General features: G+C 42.2%; 2 protein-coding genes across 3 annotated transcripts in view; one reads left to right on the forward strand and one right to left on the reverse strand.

The window, feature by feature from the left end:
- The window catches only part of Ror (tyrosine-protein kinase transmembrane receptor Ror), a 189,272-nt gene that overhangs the window by 10,855 nt on the left and 156,792 nt on the right, over nt 1-21,625 (reverse strand). The window contains exons 3-4 of one of the 2 annotated variants that reach the window (XM_070660548.1): nt 20,545-20,755; nt 20,205-20,364 (exon numbers count right to left, since the gene is read on the reverse strand). In XM_070660548.1, coding sequence (XP_070516649.1) covers nt 20,205-20,364; nt 20,545-20,755 — 371 coding nt within the window. The other variant, XM_070660550.1, reaches the window with a different exon arrangement.
- The window catches only part of LOC139104841 (uncharacterized), a 142,519-nt gene continuing 122,488 nt past the window's right edge, over nt 1,595-21,625 (forward strand). The window contains exons 1-4 of the mRNA XM_070660553.1: nt 1,595-2,951; nt 3,467-3,590; nt 3,704-3,972; nt 4,095-4,142. The gene's annotated coding sequence lies outside the window, so the exon portion shown is untranslated. The remainder of the gene's footprint in view (nt 2,952-3,466; nt 3,591-3,703; nt 3,973-4,094; nt 4,143-21,625) is intronic.

A 21,625-nucleotide genomic window follows, 5' to 3' on the forward strand; every position in this document is an offset into this window, starting at 1 on the left:
CGCGGCCGCCGACCGCGAGCGGTGCATTATTCATGAGACCGACGTCGTAAGTGTTGTCCGAAATTCAATTCGGTAGTCCGCCAAGGACGTTGTACGTGATTTGCCTCCTGCCGGACAAACGTACGACGGGTCTCCGGTGCCTCCTGCCTCCTTTATCTTTCATGCAGAGGCGCGCATATGACACATCTTATTGTTTGTCGGTTAAAGACCTGGGAATGAGAAGCGATTGTAATTTCGAGATATGCGCACGTGAGAACATCGCTGTCACTTAAAGCTGATTGTCCGATCGCAATTTCTCAAATTGTTCGCGACACAGAATATTTTGATACGGATCTCGACCACGGAGCTCTCTCTCATTTATTTATTTTTTTTCTCGCTCAACCCATTTTTCTTCCTGCGCCATTATTCCACTTGCCTCGCCGGGCATTGTGTTAGACTTCCGCTCGTCGATGAGACAGAGCAGAACCGCTAATCGCTTCGAGCAAGTTCCAAGCGCAGAAGCCGATCGACCTGGCGAAGGTATGGCGCCGTTCTCTCGTCAGGTCCGACGAGTGATCGATAGACGCAACTTGAAGTTTCGACTGTACGGAGAGATAAGCGATTGCTGATAATAAAATTGATGTCGGTCAAGTTCTATGTTGCGAACATCGACATTAACGTTAACCGATGACATGTTACAATAACGATATTAAAACTCGTTTACGAGGCAGCAAAATACTCTCATTAACGTTAGATGACATAATTGCATAAAAAAAAAAAAAATTTTTTCTTTAAAAACATAAGATTAGTAACCTTTCGTTCATATTAAAATAACAATTGTGACAAATACGTGAAAGCTTGGAAGGCTTTCGAGATAAAGAATTTGCAGTTGTCATTTTCTTTTCTTTTTTTTTAATACATCAACAGCAGTGTAAGGGCTCATCGTGAAAACGCGTTCCACAGCATCCGTCCGAGACAATACCGTCTGATTCCGCCGCGATTTCACATAATTTTGCTAATGGACCCTAGTAACGGCGACGTAACCCTGTGAGCAATGCTATTAACTGCGCTATTAAATAGCTTTTACCAGCGCGCGGGTATCGATAGTCCATTAATATTAATGCACCGCCGGCGACTAATGAGCGGCGCCGATCGCCGAGCAGTCGTGTGTTCGATAGCGAGGCTCCGTGCCGTAAGCTACTTTCCTCCATTAAGATTTAACGCGGCCTCCTCACTCTACGCCGTGGCGTCCATAACTGCGAGAAAATTGTCCGTTCTCCTCATCTGCATACATTGCACGTGGACCGCGTTTCGCGCAGATACGCGTCGGGAACACACGGCGCGGCCGGCTTTAACCGCGCCGCCCGGCTTTATTATAATTTCACCCGTGATTCCGCTAATGGGGATTAACCCCCGGCGGAACGTGAAGTAATATCAAGGGAAAACAACCTGCGAGTTTCACGATTTCGCGGACCATAATCCGCCTTAACTCCCTCCCCCGTTCTCCCTCCCGCCGCTTTGCTCTTTCAAAGTGAACCCAATCGCGAACCTTTATCGTCGACGATGCACCAAGTTTCTCGCGAAATTTTGCGAAAATTTTCCACGAGCGACTTACGAATATCAACCGCGAGCCTTCGAAACTTTTTTCCCGCGGATGAACGTCGAGTCCTTGAACGTTTTAATACACGTGTATTATTTTCTTGTGCTGCGCGCACTTCCGGCCGTATTTCAGATAAATAACGCGGTTGCCGTCGTCGTGGAAGTATTCCGATATTTTTCGCCGATTACCCAAGCGCACGGGATCCGGGGAGAAAATTGTTTCGCTCTGATATAACGCCCAGCATCACTGCGTCAGCGCCGGCCGGTGCTCGCAATATAACCTGATAATATACGATTACGTTTAATCGCGGGCCGAGCGCGAGTTAAGCTTTGCGCGGATAAAGGCGAGAAAATTGCCGGGTCCGAAATTACGCGAGGTGCTCACCACCGTTGAGGCTCGAATTGCTCGCGTCTGCGGTTAATCACCTGGCTGATTATATTTTATTAATCAACCCGCGTAGCTAATTATATATTGTATGAATTTTGCCTCCGCCGAAAGAATTAATTTCCTAAAGTTAATTACGTAAACGATAAGCAAACGATTCGGTCGAATAAATGAGCGTAACATATCCACGTGTTGCGAGCTCGTTGAATTAATATTTTCTAAATATTCGATATATTATCCAGCGTAATTTTTTTATATTTATTTAATTTTAAGCAGTGAAAATAGTATGATACACTAGCAAGATTAATGGTTGTCGATAAAGTGCGTGGAAAACATTTCACATCGCGGCCCGTCTCGTTTGCCACTTAACATAAGTTTTCGGTCATTCATTCTGTCCACGGGAATTGACTAAATCATCAAAAAAGACCTTGCTTTACAATGCACCTCACCCGCAATCACCAGCGACTGTGTTCGAGCAACGTCGTCGAAGACGTCTGGGGGGGCAGGAGGGTGTGATAGAAGTCCCTAACGCGCCGACCAATCACAGCGCTCCATCGATCGCCTGATCGCTAGTGATCTACGCGACCCGCTACGCAGTCGAGAAGGTACGCCGGCCACGTGGAGAGCTTTAATTTTCGAGACGGATATCGAGGTATCTGCGCATGTTTTACGTACTTGTAGTCAGGCGACGATACGGCGAACATCGAAGCTGTAATGTTCGCGATCAAAATCTTATAAGAACTTAACATCCAGATCAACCTTGAGAGCACGAGATCTGTACCTTGCCCGTCTTCTTCGTCGCGGCCGAGATTGAGGAACTTGAGAAAAAAGCAGACGGGGAAACATTTCATATCACGGCCTGTCTCATTCGCAGCTTACCACGAGTTTTCAGTGGGGTCAGAATAATCCAGAGACTGCCCCGGAAGGAAGGAAGGACGGACGGAAGGATGGAAAATAACTTGCCCTAATCTAACTGAAAGCTACAAGTGTAAGTGAACCGGTAACACGCCGTCGACCGTAGATTACTCCATTGTAATTATCATATATAAATTATTATAATTAATTAATGTCCCCAATCATAATGACGCGTGCGAAGCGTTTGTTCTAGTTAAGAATCAAATATCGCAACATATTCACGCGTTGTAAATTTCCAGAAGGAATATTTTCAGAATAATCGATATAATATTCAGAATAATATTCAAGCATAAATTCCTTCGTAAAACATACATAAACAAAGTCGGTGGTCTGCGGTCGGGCAGCTAGACTCGCACAGTGTTAGTCTCACCCCCACCGCTTCCGCATTTTTCAGTCGGAACGTGAACCGATAACAAACACGCACGCGGCGGAGCTCCGTATACACCTGACCTTCGTACGCACATGAAAAGTACGTCGCTTTAAACGATTAAAGTTCTCGGTCAATTTGGCTTCTACGATCATTCGCGACCTGTATACATTCATATTGTTCCTTTCTTTATCTAACCAAAGATCTTCTGCACCGTCTAGATAAGAGCCAGGGCATCCTCGCCGTCTTAATAGTGAGAAAAGATACAACCCGACATCCCGAAGACACCCTGAGAAGAGGAGGAGGCCTCGGATAGGCATCCTGCATCGCTGGAGCAACCCCAAGGTTAGGATTTTCTTTATATATAATTACTATTTTTAATATGTCTACAATTTAATTGTTTCGTTGTATCATTATCTACTTTCTTTAGCTAATCAAAACTCTGTTTTTCTGTTTAGAGAAGCCAGTGAGGGAGTACGTTCTCGTCGCAGTAATAAGTATACGAACTGGCTACAGTTCGTCGGCCGTTTCGCGAATATCGTTGAAGTATCGGGCGTTTGTTATATCATTTTTAAAACCGGGAGTGTCGAACAGCGTCGCGCGATAGTAAATTCACCCGGTCGCGAGTGTCGCGGGTGTCCAGTGCGGAGAAGGACGAACTACATCCCAAACTGAGAGGAGGAGGAGGCTCAGGATGGGCATCCTGCTTCGGCGGAGCAACGTTTCGGTAAGGTTCATTTTATATTTGCTTAAAATTCATGTAATTTTTCACATGCAATTTTTTTGTATTAATAAATATTAATAGATCTGAACTGCTCTACAATTTATATGTCTTTTCTTTTGTTACAGTATCTTCACGACTACATTGCTGCAACTCTGCCGCTGCGCATCGAACCGGTGAGTCGCATCATTTCCTTATCTCTACACTATGGGGAGGGTATACACACGTCAAAAATAATATTGTATAAAATAAAATCATATAATAACCCCCACTTTTATAATAAAAACCCGTAAAATAATATTAATATAAAAAATTCGCGTGTAATACATTCGACAATTAATTTTAATTATCATACTTTAATTAAACATAAATAATTTAATATTGTTCTTATTTAAACGCAGTCCGAGAATATTATTCTGAAAACAGTATAAAATAATACTAATGTAATATAATCCGCGTGATAATAAAATATATTCTCGTATTTACAATAAAAATTTTAAAAATGCACGTTTGCATACGTGTATGTCGAAAGATGCGTTTACGAGATTAATTTCAATTTAATGCTTATAAGTATTCACCCAGTAATTCGATGTATTTAACATCGATTGTAGAGCTGTGAGAACGTTTGTAGAGATCACGGTAATAATCCTTCCGTCGATCCTTTTTGGCATTATCGAAAATGTCTAAACCGTTTTCGCGGAGATTATCTGTTTCACTACCTTGTGAGAAATTTACTGCGTTCTCTCGTCGATTATTATAATTCCCTTGAAATCGAAGATTTACCGTACAGTTATACGCACTCTACCAGATCTTCTTTATGAGAATTTAATAACCCTTGCTGTTGGCACTTTCGATGAGACAAAATTCAAGAAATTATCGGATTAAAAGAAAAAAAAATTAGATTTAGATTAAAAAGTTCGTAGTGTTTAATTTTTGTCAGTTTAAAATAATGTGAAATAAAATATGACAGGACGGTAATTAGTAGGTTATCAATCCACACTGCATATTGTCAGAATGTAGCCCTAGCTTTAAACTATTAGTCGGTTCCACTGTGAGTTACACAACAGCCTTAATGAGGTACACTCGAATCGAATATACGTAATTGCCTCATCAGCAGAGGTCCCGTTCGCGGAGCGAAAACGCACCGTCGCGATTTTGTCACCAGTTTAACGGGACTACGCTCTGTGTTGCGGGATCAAATATGCACAGGATGTTTACGCGATTTTCAAACGACTGCGCGTGCATTCGCGCGACCTATGCAAATATCGACGTGCAATTTTGTTCGCTTTTATTTCGCGGGATAGAAGAGAAAAAAAAAAAGAGTGAAGAGAAAGAGAGAGACTGGCGCGCGGACTCGTTTCTGGAGCAAATGACTCCCCGGAATTGGTTTCTGCCTTTTGGTGATCGTAAATCGATAGTCAAGAGCGGCCGATAGAGCGCGGAAAGTGGAAATCCACGTAAAAACAAAGTCTTAAGCTGATGCCGTTAAAGTGTCGAAACTTTCCGGGAGCGTAAGCGGTATCGAGAAATTATGGTTATTTCGCGTTTTACGTTCGTGAAAAATACGTGGACAAATTGAAAGAAGCACCCCGGTTGTTTTTCACTAAATAAAATGCTCTTACAAGAATAAAGCGACTAAGTATTTATTCCACAATAAATTCATTCATTATTGCAGATTACTCGCTCGCGAATAATAACATGCATTAAAAAAAAAAAAAAAAAACGCGATTAATCCGATTGTTCAAACGTCTGTTTCAAATTTGATTATTTATGTCGCGCGTTCGTTTAAAATAAAAGAGACGTGAAAGACCGCGTTTAATAAAATTTTCTACGCACTCCGGTCATACGTTGCGTACGATGCACGTGCTATTACCATGCCGAGCTCTAAAACGTCAGTCTAGCCCGAGTGTTTCAAGACGATGAGGCGTACCATTACAATGATTTTATTCTGGCGCTTTCAATATTTTAATGTTAATTCACATCGGTGGGCGTGCGATGCGATACAAACACTTTTCCATCCGCTATACAAAGCGGTTCGATATTCAACGCAACATAATGGACGGCCTCAATGTTTGATTTCGCACGTTCGACACTCGATATCGATTATTCGATTTCTATTGTACGCACAAAACATGTTCCATTCACTGGATGCCGTGACGGTAAGATGCACCATTGAGATTATAACAATGGAAATTACAATGACGCCCGCTCGCGTATTAACTGTTGCGACGTAATCTCGAAATAATTATGTGTCGTTGAAATTCGACGAGCATAGCGCCCGAAAGGTAAATAAAATATTGCAGCGTGTTCAAGTACGTCGAGTTACTTAACGTCGTGAATTTATTATTATTTTTTTAATTAATTTTGAATTTTTTAAATTAATTTTGAATTAATTAATTTTTTTTAAAACGCGGATATTTCTATGTAATAAAAAAGTACTGTTATTAACGTTGCTTTATTAAAATTTGACAGTGATCTGCAATCGTTATCATATATAATCGTTTTCAGAATAATTTAAAGTGTCTAAATTATAAAATAAAATGTTTTTTTTTAATTTTTTTTTAGTCTTTTCGAAGTAGAAAATTGTTCTAATGTTTCTCTCGCATTATCCAGCTTTTTAACTGATGTAGAAAACGATTGATCACTCGAGCCTGTCGATACGTTGCAGCTTGTAACAATACGTACAACAATGTTCGATAAATGCGAATGATAAAAACTTTGCGCGCTTCTCTCTCTCTCTCTCTCTCTCTTCCTCTTGTTGAAACTTTCGTCATATTCTCACGATAAAAATAAAAAGCGAAAATCGAGCGTCACTCACTGAACGTCACCGAACGAGAAAGAAAGAAACGTGTATCGATGGACCGATCGAAGAGAGAAAATATGATGGTCACGCGTTTCCGTATATTTTGCGAACGGGAGACGCGGGGTGATGTTCGAGAAGTATAAATCGACAGCGTTCATTCCGCGTATCATTTCCTGAGGGCAAGGGGGATATAGGGTGGACGGGTCCATGGGTACAACGTGGGGTGGGACCGTGTTTAATAAATACATGGCTGGTGCCGGGCAATAGTTTACACAGTCCGGCGTTTCTACGCGCCGCTGCGCGATCCCCAGGATTATCCGAAATGTCGATACAAGGGTGCACCGCACCATTACGTTTTATCCGTTTTATCGGGTGCACCTATGCACACGGGGTGTTCAAAAATCGTCGGATTGAATTTTACGAGACACATGGCGACTAGGTGCCCCTGGAGGAAAGGGATGATTCTTCCGCGTCTCGTTTAAAAGTAGGAGTCCGGGATTATAAAGCGTGGCTGCGTTTGTAATATCCGTCTTTTTGTCTCCTGCAAAAATTTTTCTATCTTCCGCGATATTAACAGACGAGAAATTCGAGATAACGCGGAAAATGCGATCAGGACGCGTCGACGGGTCTTTTCTCGCGGTGCGGCGACGCTCGAACATCGTGACATCGATCTGTAGGCCGGCCGCGGCACGGCCCGGGCAAGACTAATAATTCCGCTTATTGTTTGGACCTACGCGCTGCTCGCGTGCGGCGTGTATCCATTTCACGCGTCACGGAGCAGCCGAGATCTGTCGGCGGGCGAGGGAGCTTGCGAATCGCTTGTCCGATCGGAGCTTAATCCGCGCGCTGCATACCAGAGCTACCGTTCGTTCTCTCTCGAATTTACTCCCTCCCCCCTCTCTCTGACCGCCGTTATATCGATGGCGCGGCCGGTGCCAGATGTCGAAACCCGTGCCGCGTGTCGGTCGCATACCTGCGATCTGGACGATAGCTACCGGGGGTCGGCCAATAGGTTCGATAAGTGACAAGGGCCGAGCGCGATAAACCGGACCTATGCAGCTGCACGGTCCTTGCGGGCTCGCAAAATCCGATCGTTGATTTCAGTCGGGCGCTGCCCGTTATCGGCAAACTGTGCTCGGCCGAGCATAACTCGCGGAGAACGAGCCGACGGTGTTCACGTTAAGATCTATATTGATTGAATTCACAAAAGCCGCTGATGGCAAGCAACCGTTTCACCTTTTCAGTTCTCCGCTGTAATGGGCTTTAAAATATACTTGTTTTAAATCGCGATTTAATAATCTTATTGCGCGAGCGGGCATTACAATTTGCAACGGGCATGCAACTTTTCAACGTGATCGGTTTTCAATCGGTAGACCATGAAGTTCATATCTCGGCGCGTTATCCGTATATCACAAACGCCTTGGGCAATACGATATAGCATGTGAAAGGTTAAACTATACAAGCCGTGTACATTCAACCGAACTGTCGGTTGCCGCATCTTCTGACGCGGGTAAATAGCCTCCCATCGTCCTCGTTCATGTTTCCCACCTTTCCTCTATCCCCGTCTCATTCTTTCTCATCTGAAACATTTTTCTCTTTGCAACTATCCCTGTGACCTCTTTCATCCTTTTTCTATCTTTTAATCTTCTTTTCGCTCGTTGTTTAGCCAGCTTTAGTTACATCCAGGTAAAATGTTGACGGTAACATCCACCGCCTTTTTTTGCTCATTGCACTTCTTTATGTTTCTTGTTTAGCTCCCATCCGGGATTTCATTTCACGGTACATAATGAAATTTCTTTCCTCTTTCTTTATCCATTGTCATTTAAATTAATATAATTTCTGATTCGTAAATTCATTAGTTCGCGGCTTTTGTTAAAATAATCGTAACTTCCAGCGCGATCATAATTGCTTTTTTTTTTTATTTTTATTTTTCTAAGCCACTCAATAAAAATCTCTTTGTGATTCACTTTCGACTTAAATTTTTTTTTTATTTTGTAAAATAATATTTGTATCTTTTGTATTTTTCTCCTCGTGTCTTTGTTCCGTTTCTTTTTTCCCTGTCTTTTGCGTGTCAGCATCCAAATCGATACAGGTACGCATCGGTACTTGCGCGCGTTAGAGGATTAGGAACGCGTGGATGCTGCGTGCGAGGTCGCCGTGGCGGGAATGCAAATGATGAAGATTCATGCGAGATTACGCGAAACGCGGATTGTTAAGTCTTTTAATCCCGGCTTTTAGAGGGACTAGGGGTGTTAGCGCCATCGGTTTGCTATACAATGCAAAATCTGCCGCGGCGTATTGCCAGAGCATACGCGAATCCATCGCGTCCGTACGGAGCACGGGGGGAGGGGGAGGGAAAAAAAATTGCGATTTAAACGCGCGGCCCATGTCGATTCATACACGGCCGTCAATCCGTTTTTATAGAGAGAAGTTCGTTAAAAATCGCTCTTTTTAGAAAAGTCCCTTTTTCATAGATTAACGAGAATAAAAAAAGGTATTTTTCATCATTTATTATAATAAAGTGTTTATTGGGAAAAACGTTGATTTCGGGCACGAAGTAATGCTTTAAAAATAAACGAAAGAAGCGAGAATACGAGGGGAAAAAAAAGGGCAAAAAGACAGGGACATTCAGGGGCTTTGTAACGGAGATAAGATTGGTCGAAAAGTAGAATCCGTAGGCTACTAACGAGAATGAAAAAGCAGTACAACAGTGTTAGGCGACCTTTTAATGAATTGGCTGATAACGATTCTCGGGAATATAAGACCGGTATTGTAAATAAGAAAGTCTGTAGAAAGTCGTGGCAAACAATACTGATGAAAAAGTATTTAATTTTTAAAAGAAACAGTCGGTTCGATATGTATAATTAATTCTTTAAATTTTTCGAAATTGACAAAAAAAAAATTAAAAAAAAAGACATTAATTCGTCGTGAAATTCTTTATCGAGTCATTAATTACGGAACCCCTCTTCACGTGCTTCGTGCTTATTGCCTCTTACCTTCTTTCCTTCCTTACTTTCTTCACTCATTTTTAGATCCGTCCGTCATTCGCAGAGTCTGAAGTGTATGTACACGAGTACACTCATCGGAACAGCGTGTAACTTTATACAGCTGCGAAAGAACTCGCGGTGGAAACGAATAGAAGCGGTCGAAATTGAGCGCTTTCACGAGCGTGCACTTGTAGCCGCAAAACTAAAAAGAAAGAGAAAAAAAAAAAAAATTTGGGCGGGAGAGAAGAATTTGCGGTCTGTAGTAATGCGAATGTACGAGCTGTACGTTACTGCACGCACTTGCTTCCGTGTCACGCCACTCGTCGCATTACCTTTCGCGGAGGACGGTAATTCACGTGGGTGGAATCTCGAAAAACAGGGAAACGAAAGACTTTAATTACTGCATGCCAAACGTCGTAGGGTATTTTCGAAATTGCCTTCTTTTCACTCTTTTCTTTTTTTTTTAATACTCCTGCACACGAGGACGCGTTTATTCAATACCATATATTGATTATCTCATCTCTTGAACTTATGCAAATTAAACGGGAACTATAATAAGTCTCGTATTAATCATGCGCGGCGGTGGAACTATGGCGGGGGATCAGATAGGGAAGATCCGTGAGTTCCGTTAACTTCAATTCAAAGTGGGTCCCAAGTTTTCCGAGCATACAAGCCTGATATGCAGATTTTACCGGCGCGGTTATCCCAAATTATCCTTGTAGGGCCTCCGGGGCTGAGGGCGTGTTTTGTGTTAGCGAGTGCACGGAGCACCATGCATCTGCTGTACGTTCGCCGCGAGTAGGTGAGGCGCGGCCGTGTATATATGAATGCTCTCTCGTGTGTTTATGTACCCCGGTATCGTACATAACGCCGTATATATCGCTGCAACAAGTACAGGCTGTTTCAACCGAGCGACGATAATTACGTTTCACCGCGCCCGTCTCGTTGATGGCACTGGGCGCAACGAACACGGACATGCAACCAATTAATCGCATCAGCTTCGATTCAGCCGGCTATAGTTTAACTATCAGCTCGTTACATCATACCTACAAATGGATGATGCGTTCGGTTAATAATGCTGATTGCATTGTGCGCACTTGGACGATTTGTCGCGCACTTTATTCCTAGTATCGATCGAATAAAAATAACCCATGGCGTTTCGCGCATATCAGCTGTACGTTCCTAGGAAATTTCTAGCCCCCTTGTATCTTCACTTCGATTTGCTTTTATTAAAGTGCACGCTGTATATATCAGTTTTGTCAGCTGTATCTCGTCTCTCGTTACGTCATGTAGGAAACCGCGTTATCATATCTCCCCGTATGAGGAAACAGCATTATCATAATGTTATTTCTGGAAAACAACGTGTGCACAATGCCATTACATGATATATCGAGAGGACCGCTAGAATTTGCGTTTAAACGTTGATCGAGTTCATTAAGGGACCGTCGGCAAGACCTATCTCATTAGGACCGCGCGTGTCCCGAGATTGAAGCTTTCGGCGTGAGCGGTGCCTAACTTTCGTACAAAGTTAAAGCCGCGCCGCGGGGTGCGAAAGCATCTTCGAAAGAGAAAGAGAGAGATAGAGAGAGAGAGAGAGAAGAGGAGGGCAGGCGTGACTAACCCCTCGATTCAAGATAAGCTCGACCTTTGGCGTAATGCTGGCGTTCGCAATGTTCATCTTTGTTTGTCTTTCTCTTTTTGTCCGTCTCTCCATCTCTCTCGTTGCACGAGCATGGCGGATCAGCAGACGAGATTCCGCGGCCGAACATGTTTAATCGTACAGTAAAATACGAGCCATAGCGACGAATTTAATACTACGCTGGTTGATCGAAGAAATATTATTGTAATCAGGGCGTTAGATTTTAAATATTAATTTTATTAGCGTATCATTTCAAATTACGTGTAAAATTGTAGAAGACAAGCGATACATAAGTTTAATTTTTATTTAATATTTCATTAATTTGTCGGATTAAAAATGCCATGTAAAAAATGTTTTATACCGCGTCGGAATAATACGGGATATGATACGCGCTGGTACAAATGCAACGAGTCCGATTCTCGATTACAGACACGCGATCGCCGATATTTATTCGAAGGGCTGGAAACGCGACAATCCGCATAAGGTAGCATTTATAGAGTGGAATATTAATTTGATAATTGAATTGTGAATTACGCGATAAATTATGCAAATTATAATTAAATTTATTGAAATTATACCGATTGTAATTGCCGCCGGTTGATTTTCTTCCGGCAGTACGCATCAATAAAAACACGCATTCATCCAGGTGCACTCGTGTCGGATGATTTATTCGGGGCGCTCATCGAGAGCGAAGCGTGTAAATTCGGCTTAAGCGCGGCGTAGTTGGGAGGTATCGGCGTTTAAAACGAAATAAAAGATCACCGGGCATCAATCAATCGGTTAATTGTGCACCTCGAAAGTACGAGAGAAAGAGAAGGAGATTGTTCGGCCGAGATTAATGTGCAGGAAATAAACAGCCGTTTCGTAGTTGTACCGGTTGGAAAAAGAGACGATGTGAGTTATATTTCGCTTGTGGGAAGATACACGCGGATGTATTCTCGTGTACTGGCCACGTACAAGTTCCATTCAAGCGATACGATGTTGTTTCGAAGGGTTTTTCCTTCCTTTTTTTTGCGATTAATCGCATTAGATTTACTTTTAACCTTTTTAACAAATGTCCAATTACGCGATTGCGATTTAAATTAAAAATCGCGATTAAAACATAATGAAATGATGACGTATGTGCACAGTGAGAGCTTCGAATTAAACAAAAAAAAAAAATGTGGTTAAATGTAGAATTTACGATCCGCCGTACTGTTTAATTATGGTAAAATTTAACGAAATCCGGTTCTATATTATACATGTACGCGGCTTTAATTTTAACAGGATAAAATAGGATTATTTGCACATCCTTTATTTGGCCTTTTAAGATTCTGGGGATAATGTAGGCATTCTAAAGATTATTTCGCAGTCTGTTAGGATTACATGCCACAAATTACATTTTCCTCCCATCAATTTCGCAGGTAACTTCAAGCATTACCGTTTACAAACAGAATATAATACAAAAAATTATGACATTTTGAAAGCTTAAGCTTGAAATATAATTTTTTCTTCTTTTTTCTTTTGTAAATTCCAAGTGTGGATAATGCTAGCAAGTGATGGTTTCATTTTGAGAGAGGAAGAAATTATGGCAAATAATAGTAATTTTATATATCATTCCATCACGAGGCCCGGTCCAGTTTTGCTTCATGCCAAACAGTACGTTGATTAATGGCCCAAATTACTGGCGGAAACTATAAACCCCTGTCCGTGTTACGCGCACGGTACTTGCAGACAAAGTTTTGAACGTAGTCGAGAGTTTGCAGTTAAGCTACTTAATCGTGCTTGACTGTAAATCGCAGCTCGTAACATCGCAGTCGATATTTCGTATAAAGTTACACTCAAATAATGTTTCTCTCTCTCTCTCTCTCTCTCTTTCGTTCGGAGCAAATAGAATCTAAATATCGATAGAAATTGATAGGGCCCAGGGCGTTATTTTCGCTCTTTGCATAATTCATCCGTTTTCGCATGCGAATAAAATTCAACTTTCGATCGGTATAACGCATAAAAGTCGGCGGACACACATTACGCTTATATTCAGGCCCGTCAGCGGACTTTTTCGCGGGTTGAATTTATGCCTCGCGCATTATTATGCCGACTGGATACAGTGAAGGCACTCGTATATCGTATTTCAATAACCGGGTATCGGCGCATGCATCATCCGTTCGTCGAGGAAAGTTGCACGTCTCATATTCCGTGCTCCGATAACCGTGTAAACATAAACCTTTACCCGAGGAAAGGCAGAACTAACAAGTGCTCGAAGATATCACGTTGGATAATCGTAACTTATTCGTCGATTAATTCAAATCCGCTTGTAACGGGCTCTCTTAAAAATCTCTTCATATATAAAATATTAAAAAAAAAAATCTTATTATTATTTGTTTCTAATTAGAGATACTTTGTAAATCGCGGAAGATACAAAGCGCAACAAATCAAACAAAATAAACCGCAATCGCGAGCTAGTAAGCTCGCGTCCTAGTAAGAACGTAGGAACATGCGTTTTGCGTATCGCGAGATAAGGCTGTTCGAACTTCAAGCACAAAGCACGCACGATAAAACAATCTCGCTCAAACTCGCCGTGTGACATATCATTTCCGCTTTCGTAATGCAATTGGCGCGGCGCGACTCGCGCGCATCGACGGGCAATGAGAGCGGAGCGAGCGTTCATTATCGTGGCATTTCTCTTACACGCCGCAACTGCCGCAATGATAGGATCTTAGCTCCTCCGCTGCTCGCATATGTACGGTTATCTGGGCGCGATTACATACCTATCTGCAGTAGTTCAAAATTCCCCTCTCTGTCTCGCTCCCCTGTTTCTACCTGTCGAAGCGTGTCGCTTGCTTTGTGTGCCCTAACTTCCTCGTAAATTGAACAGCCTCCGCGCGAGCAAGGATAACGCGGTGTTGATTTCTCGTGGGAGAAACGCGTTGCCCAAGTACGCTCGCAGAATGCGGCCGCGCGTCGTCGGTGCGCGCGATACAGATGCAGCTGTCTCGGCTGGATGCATTCAATGCGATTGCGTCGCGGAATATTAATGCATACGCGACAAACGACTTTAGCGAGCGCGCGGAGGTAACTTTTTTTACGTTCACGACGGTTGTGTAATTTCATATCAAACGTAAACTTACGGAGGAAAAAGAGACATTCGCAAAAAAGATCTATAAGGGATTTGGAACTTTGCCCTTAAAATCCTCGGTCCTTTCAGTTCAAAAACTTTGTGCGCCATTGTAGGAGTTAATATACGAGGTCATAAAGAGTCGTTTTGCGGGGAGAAAAAGGACCTTTATGTCGATCTGAGGGGAAAAAAAAAATTCGCGAACACGGCAAAGCCAAAGCTAACCGCGAAATATCCGGATACAACGAGTACCTCGGGTGTGCATACAGCCGACAAAAAATCTCATAAATATCACGTCGTCGTAGCTATTACCGCAGCCGGCGGCTACACAGAATACTAATCGTAACGCGCGGAGAGGAGGAGAGAGACGGACTCCTGTCGTCGCGAACATGGCGAAACTTTTTCAATTATGTACGCATAAAATGCGTCTGGCCGGCTTGGTCCGTGGAACGGACTCACCTCACGTCGATATTCCCCGACCTATATTAAAAGTCCTCCGATATCCTGCGATTGAAAGTCGGCGATTAAAAACTAAGGGACGGCCGGGATGCGCCTCTCATAAATAACGTGTAATTTAATCAATGACGACGTCTAATTACATGCGATTATCTGAACGTGCGGCGAACGAAAGATGAGTAGAATGAATATAGGTACCGGGTACCGCGGACGTAGACACACGCGAATTTAATATTCACAATAATATAGGTACGCGCTAAAAATATTAATTTTTTTTTTTGTAATTCTATTTTGATTTTATTACGTAACTGACACGGGTCACAATGAAAACAATTTAATTGCTGATGCTACTGAAACTCGTACGTTTGAGTTATCGTGTTCAGGGTTAATTCGAAGTTATTGCGCGAGCAGAGAGTAAATGAAGATGCAATTAAAGAATATATAAGAAGGAGAGTAAGAAATACACGTGAAGAATATATAATAAATAAAATTAAAGTGAAATAGCTACTTTCTTGCGAGCGTAAATATCAAGTTCCTAGAGGGGGATTTCATTATTTTTCCAACGTTATCAAAAAGCTCTCCGGACATAGAGGGTCGTAATAATAATGTTTCACGAGCGGGGGATGGATATTTCATATTTTGCCACCTGCGTGCGAGGCGAGTGGGCGCGTGAGAAATCTACGACGGGTGCCGAGGTAACTAAGTGTTCCGCCTCTTCGGGTTAAAAACCCGAGGGCAACGGGGTAACTGAATTAGGAAGGCGCGGGTCGGACACCCTTTTAACGCGGCCATTTACCTTTCCCAATTTTCCGTCGTCAACCGATGTGTTGCTCAACCTCTCCCTCGTGCTTCGACGGCGCTAATAAAAAGAGTCGCGGAACGTGAACGCCGTACTAAGCGAACGAGTTATTATTTCTGAGTCACACAGTTTGCTAAGCGAAATGTTATCGTTTCGCCGTCATCGGGACCGGCGAGAGGGAGATATATCGTGCTTATTCAAAACGGGAGCCATCTATTTCCAACGAGAAAGAGAGGCAACGATATGAAAATGTGTTCTATGTGAATATATAAGGATTCTTTTTTTTTTCTTTTTTATCGCTCATCGTGCTCTTTGACTAAATTTTTTTCGCCGAGAGTGCCGCTCTTCTGTTTCATAAATATTTAACAGATACAGGCGAACGTTATTATTAGAAAAAAAACAGATTTTTTTTTCTCAAAGTACGTACATTTTTCATCAAATTATTAAATTGTATAATTTACAATTCGATAAGCTGAAGAATAAATACGTTTAGAGGATAGACTGCCAAACTTAGAAGATACATCGCAAACGATAGTCTGAAACTAGCGTACGCCAAGCTCCGCGTTTGCGATATGAATTTCATTGCGCCTGGAGTTTACGATGTAGACGACGTGCGGCGAATTTGGTCGGTTTCCATATCACGCGAAACAATCGCTTGCAAACACAGGGAAGGTAAATCTTAGCTGCCATACGGCGATCGGTATAGGTTTCCGTGAAACGTGTATATGCATTCTAAGTTACTGCGGGCAATATCTCTAATGGATACGAACTTTACGAACTCAAATTGTTCATCGTCGTCGGAATGAGACGTATATGTCGCGTTAAATCTTATAAGATTGACGCGCTGATACTAACGGGGATAATGTACGACTAACTTTAACGCGGCCCTGATGAGGGTGGTAAATCGGACGATTAGGTTCCTCGTAACCCGAAAAGAAGCCATCTCTTGTCATCGCGGGTGATCGGATCCCCTCGCGGCACCCTTCGCAATCTTCTAAGTCTCCCTTCGCTGATCTTACGCGATCCGCCGACGTCCCACCCCTCGGCGAACGGTGTTAAGCTTCGGAAAAGCGCGGAGGGTGGCCGGACGCCCGGCGCGGTGAGGAAAGAAGTTTGAATTTTCCAACATCGAGTTTGACTTGCAGAGTGCTAATATTAAAGTTCGTCGTGCGCGACGGGGACGGGAAGGGCCAGGACCTTCCGCGGAACGGGGACACGGCACGAAGAGAGGTGCCTGTCGCTTCTCGTGCATTAGCCGAGGCTCTCGGGATTAGATTAGAATTTGTTAGGGGCGTCTCTTCGGCGGTAACTTCGTCCCAGGAACGCCGCCAGTTTTGTTTCATCGCCCACGGGCGTGAGAGCTTTTCGGAAACTTTATTACTGGAAGTTCCGCCGGGACGCGCGGCACTGCCACCAAGAGACAAGGCGGTTTTTAGAACCGACTCGCCGAATCAGACCGGAAGGGCCGCGAGACTTTCGTTCTAGTCTGTTTGCACGATGTTATCTCTGTTTCGAATCGCGAAAAGTCGCGCGTCTCGCTCGGATATCATTTTTTTTTTCTCCCGGGAAACGCAATGCGATCGGGGTCGCTGAGAATGAAACAAGATACATCCACCGACTTTAGGAAATCATTAGGTATGCATTTGCGATCGATCAATGGTACGCTTCGGTTGACCGTCGCTCTTGAAACTCGAGCTCAGTTTGCTGAACCGGTGGCTTCGAAATTCTACTCACGCGGTATTAACAACAAACTTTCCTACCTCGGAAGAAGAGCCGGTACGGTTTGTCTATCTTCAAGAGGTAGACTTTACCGAGGTTTGCTTCGTTCTTGCTGTACTTCACGCATTAAGCGAAACACTACGGGGCTGGATTAGAATTTGTCAGAGCTGTCGCGCAATAACTTCGTCGCCGGGAAATGCTTGGAGTTTGGCTTTAAGAAGTTTGCCCCCTCGCCTTACGATAAATTGAAACTAATTTACACCACGCATAATGAAGTTCTTGAAGTGCATCTCTGAGATCTCGTGAGAAGAGTGCTAAGAGAAAAATTTGCAACCTCGGGAAGTGGAATGTATATCGCGTGTTCCAAGTAAAAAAGTAAAACGATAAATTGCCAGTGGGCGAATTACTATCGTCGATTTATTTAAATAAAATATTATGCCGTCGAAATGAACAGCTAACGATCTCGCTAAATAATTTTTAATGCCTTTTGAGGTCCCAAATGTAATATTAAAAAATTATTAATTTTCTTGTCGCGTAACGTTATCAATTATACGTAATATCGATTTTAGGTAAACAGAATAATGAATGTTATTGCTGAGTAACGGTACACTGAACAGACAAACAAATACGCCAATTATTGTTTTAGTAATTTAATCCCGATAATCATTTTAAGTAATTATTTTAAACAAAGCTAATCAACTTTCGTCGTTTCGTACCTTAGCACCGCTATTATCGTTATTCTGATATTATCTCGATAAATAGCTGCGCTTTAAAACGGAAATTATCTGAAACATACCTCAATAAAATGGTTTTCCTGTATCCTGTATACTGTTCTTCGAACTTGTCCCTCATCTACTCTTGTAACAGACGTCGATCGTGAATTTCTTTCCAAATTGACAGTTTTACGGCCACGTTAAGTTTCTTATTTTTGTGCCTCCCGAAGCCAAAGCACGAAAGAGCTTTTCTTCGTCGTCCCACTTCGGCCGTCGACAATACGAACCTGACTTTCACTTCCTCTTAATTCGATTCGATTTTCACTACGGCGAAGGAGCGCGGTATTCGTATAACGGCATTACTTTTACGATTCCTTTTCCAGACTGAAAATCGAGCGGGACTTCAGAAAAGCTTAGTACAGTTCCTTTTTATTACCTGGCAAAAGCCGAACCGTTCGCGAAATGGCGCATCTGCGCAAATGAACGTAATAGCGAAATGCATCTCGGACATTTAACGTTATGCGATCGTTTAAACTTGACAATTATTGCACGGGAAAATTCACTTCGTAATAATATACATTACGCTAGATAAAAATCAGGACTGCGAATAACCGGAGTTTTGCAGTCTAACGTTATTCTCAGTTTCGAAAATAATCTTGGAGCTCAAGCGCTTGAACGACTCGACAATTTATCGGTAATTGCGCGTTTTCTTAGTTAGAGTTTTCAAATATTTACTCTAATATCACATTAACTGGAATGATCTTGGGAGGGGGTGAAAGCGTAGCGCCTCGTAAACGCGAACTACCCACTAGGCCAGGCAAGATAACACAAGGATGTAGGCAAGGGTATTTTTAAAAGGTGCAAAATTTATGATTTTTTAAAAATAAAGATCACAAAATAATTTTGTGAGAACATACGATACTTTAAAAGACGCGTCACAAAAATAAATTAAAAAAAAAAAAAATTTTTTTAAACCAAACAAAAAAAATTAAATAAAACTGATTTAAAAATAATAGTTGAATAAATTATTCGATAATATTTTTTGTATATTAATTACTCATTGATGTCGATCAAATCAGTAATATAAATAATCAATTCGGACCTCGTATTAGTTCAGAAGTTTCAAAATAAGAATCTGTGTCACTTATATGCTCTCACAGAAATGATTATTAAAGTCTCTCATAGAAGAAAGATTTTTTTTCCTTAATAATTCCAATTTAATATCGCGAGAAGTTAGGATAAGATAGTTTCAGGAGAATTCTGCCTACGCCCTTGCATACCGCAAGATAACAATACAGCTGGTGTAGCGCCAAGCTGTATAGTCGTTTCCATAGTCAGACGGTTTTACGTTTTATGATAATGCCCTCACGTCAAACATACGCCGTAACCCCCGGCGTTTAATGCGCTTACTCGAAAATTTTCGTCGCGACGGAGTAGGTAAAATGTCGCGATTCACCTCGCGCATTACAAATGTTTTTTACGGTGTTGTTTCGCAAACGAATTACGGCCGCGGAGCCCACCTTCGAAACTCGTTTCCTCGGTGACGTGGAAATATCATACTCGCCGGATTTTACGGGCCGCGTGTTTAAAACTCGCATGTTTAATTATTCCCGCGAAATGTAAACTACCCCGAATTATGGGCGAACTGCTTCGCGTGGCTTTAAAACTACGAAAGAGATACGATTATCCTTCCTAATGGTTGCAACCGAGGTTCGTTAACGCAGCCGCGTTATATTCGCTCGGCCGTCATTTTACATTAAATACATATGAAAAATCTTTCTCGGTCAAATTTTAATTGGAATAATAACACAATCGCGGAAAATCGATTTAAATAATACAGAACTTTTAATTACATTAATTGATGAAGTAATTAAAGGTTTCGAGTAAAATCGATTTTAAGAAAAAAGGAAAAAGACCCCCGTTTATTGTTGTAACACATACAATGTGGCGTTGTTCATTATTTAATTTATCATGCAAATTTATTAGGGATTTAATTTATAAATTAGTTATAAATGGTGAATAATTTACCTGGCCATTTCTTTGAGGAATCAACTCGCAGAGTCCCTTCACTTTGAATCTGATCCTTGCCGTTGGTGACGCGACAAGTATAAAAGCCGATGTCGGAAACGTCTAAATTTGTGATCTTTAATCGACTTCCTGCCAGGTTCTTCGCCGCGTGTTCGTGCATCTGAAATGCAACACGTACTCACGTTTATATTACTATACTGCACTTAAAAATTAAAAACAATTAAGCACTCGCAGAAGGGTAGAAAAATCAGAAAGAACAACAAACTTCTTCGGGCACAAGATTCTAGAGAAACGGTACAAATTAAGAATACTTAATTTAGAATTTTATTATCACGCTTACCTGTGCGTGTATTTTCCTAATGGTAATTTTCGGTCGGTTTTCTTCTAATGGCGCTTCGTTCTTGTACCATCGTATCTTCGTTGGGGATGGGTCGCCCACGACTTCGCATCTCATATGAGCAATGCCGCCGGCATCTTTCGAGATGTTTGTCAGAGTCCTCACGAATTTTAAAGTGCCACTCTTCGTGCCGGATGCAGCGTCCACGTCGGTTCTAGGGAAAAAAAAAAGAAAAAAAAATTGATAAAACGCAAACTTTGTAGCAAAAAGTATAAAATATAAGCAACTTCTTAAAAGTATTTGCGTACGAGATGACGCCAGATATGTGCAGGATTTATATTTAAAAACAATAGAGTTGAAATGTATTGTATTTAAAATTGAAATTATGCGACCGCGCTTATGAATTAATATCGTGCCCTCAAGGATACGGATTTCGTGCGTATTAGCGCGATAATCGTCAGCGAATTCGAGTACCAATAGTACCAATTCGACGCAATGCACTTCAGAGACGTGAATCAATTGCAGCTTCCGGCGGGCGGAGATAATCAAATGGTCGCGCTTGCGATTCGTACACTAATTCGAGTGAACGATTCGAATACCACGTGTGCGGTATAAACGTTAATACATTAAATTCCAATACATTAATGTGCGAAATTTCTCTGCAAGTTTTTCTTTTCCTTTCATGAAAATAAAGACGCCAAATTTCTCTTATCGTGGAAGGCTCAACGTGCGGCGCCGCGAGACGCGTTTAATGGTACGCGCACGTATTTCCCGAAATGTGCGTCGCACATTTTTTAAAATCTCGTATATTCGCGGAAAGATACGACTCGGCGGCGTTTTCGCGCCTCCTCCTACTGAATTCCTAAAAGTCACGGGAATAATTCAGGCGAAACGTGCACGCGGGGACAAAAGGGGGTGACTTTAATTATGTCGCCGACGCGGCCGCATTTCACGCGTTGACGTTCACGGCCGCGGACAGCCGTGCTAATGTTGCAACGCACCATTGTAACGAGAGATACGCACTCGTTCGGGTGTCAACGCGTTCGCGCGATCGCGATTATTATCCGCGGTTGCCTTTGTGCGT

This window comes from Cardiocondyla obscurior, linkage group LG08 (assembly GCF_019399895.1).
Source record: "Cardiocondyla obscurior isolate alpha-2009 linkage group LG08, Cobs3.1, whole genome shotgun sequence".
NCBI lineage: Eukaryota > Metazoa > Arthropoda > Insecta > Hymenoptera > Formicidae > Cardiocondyla > Cardiocondyla obscurior.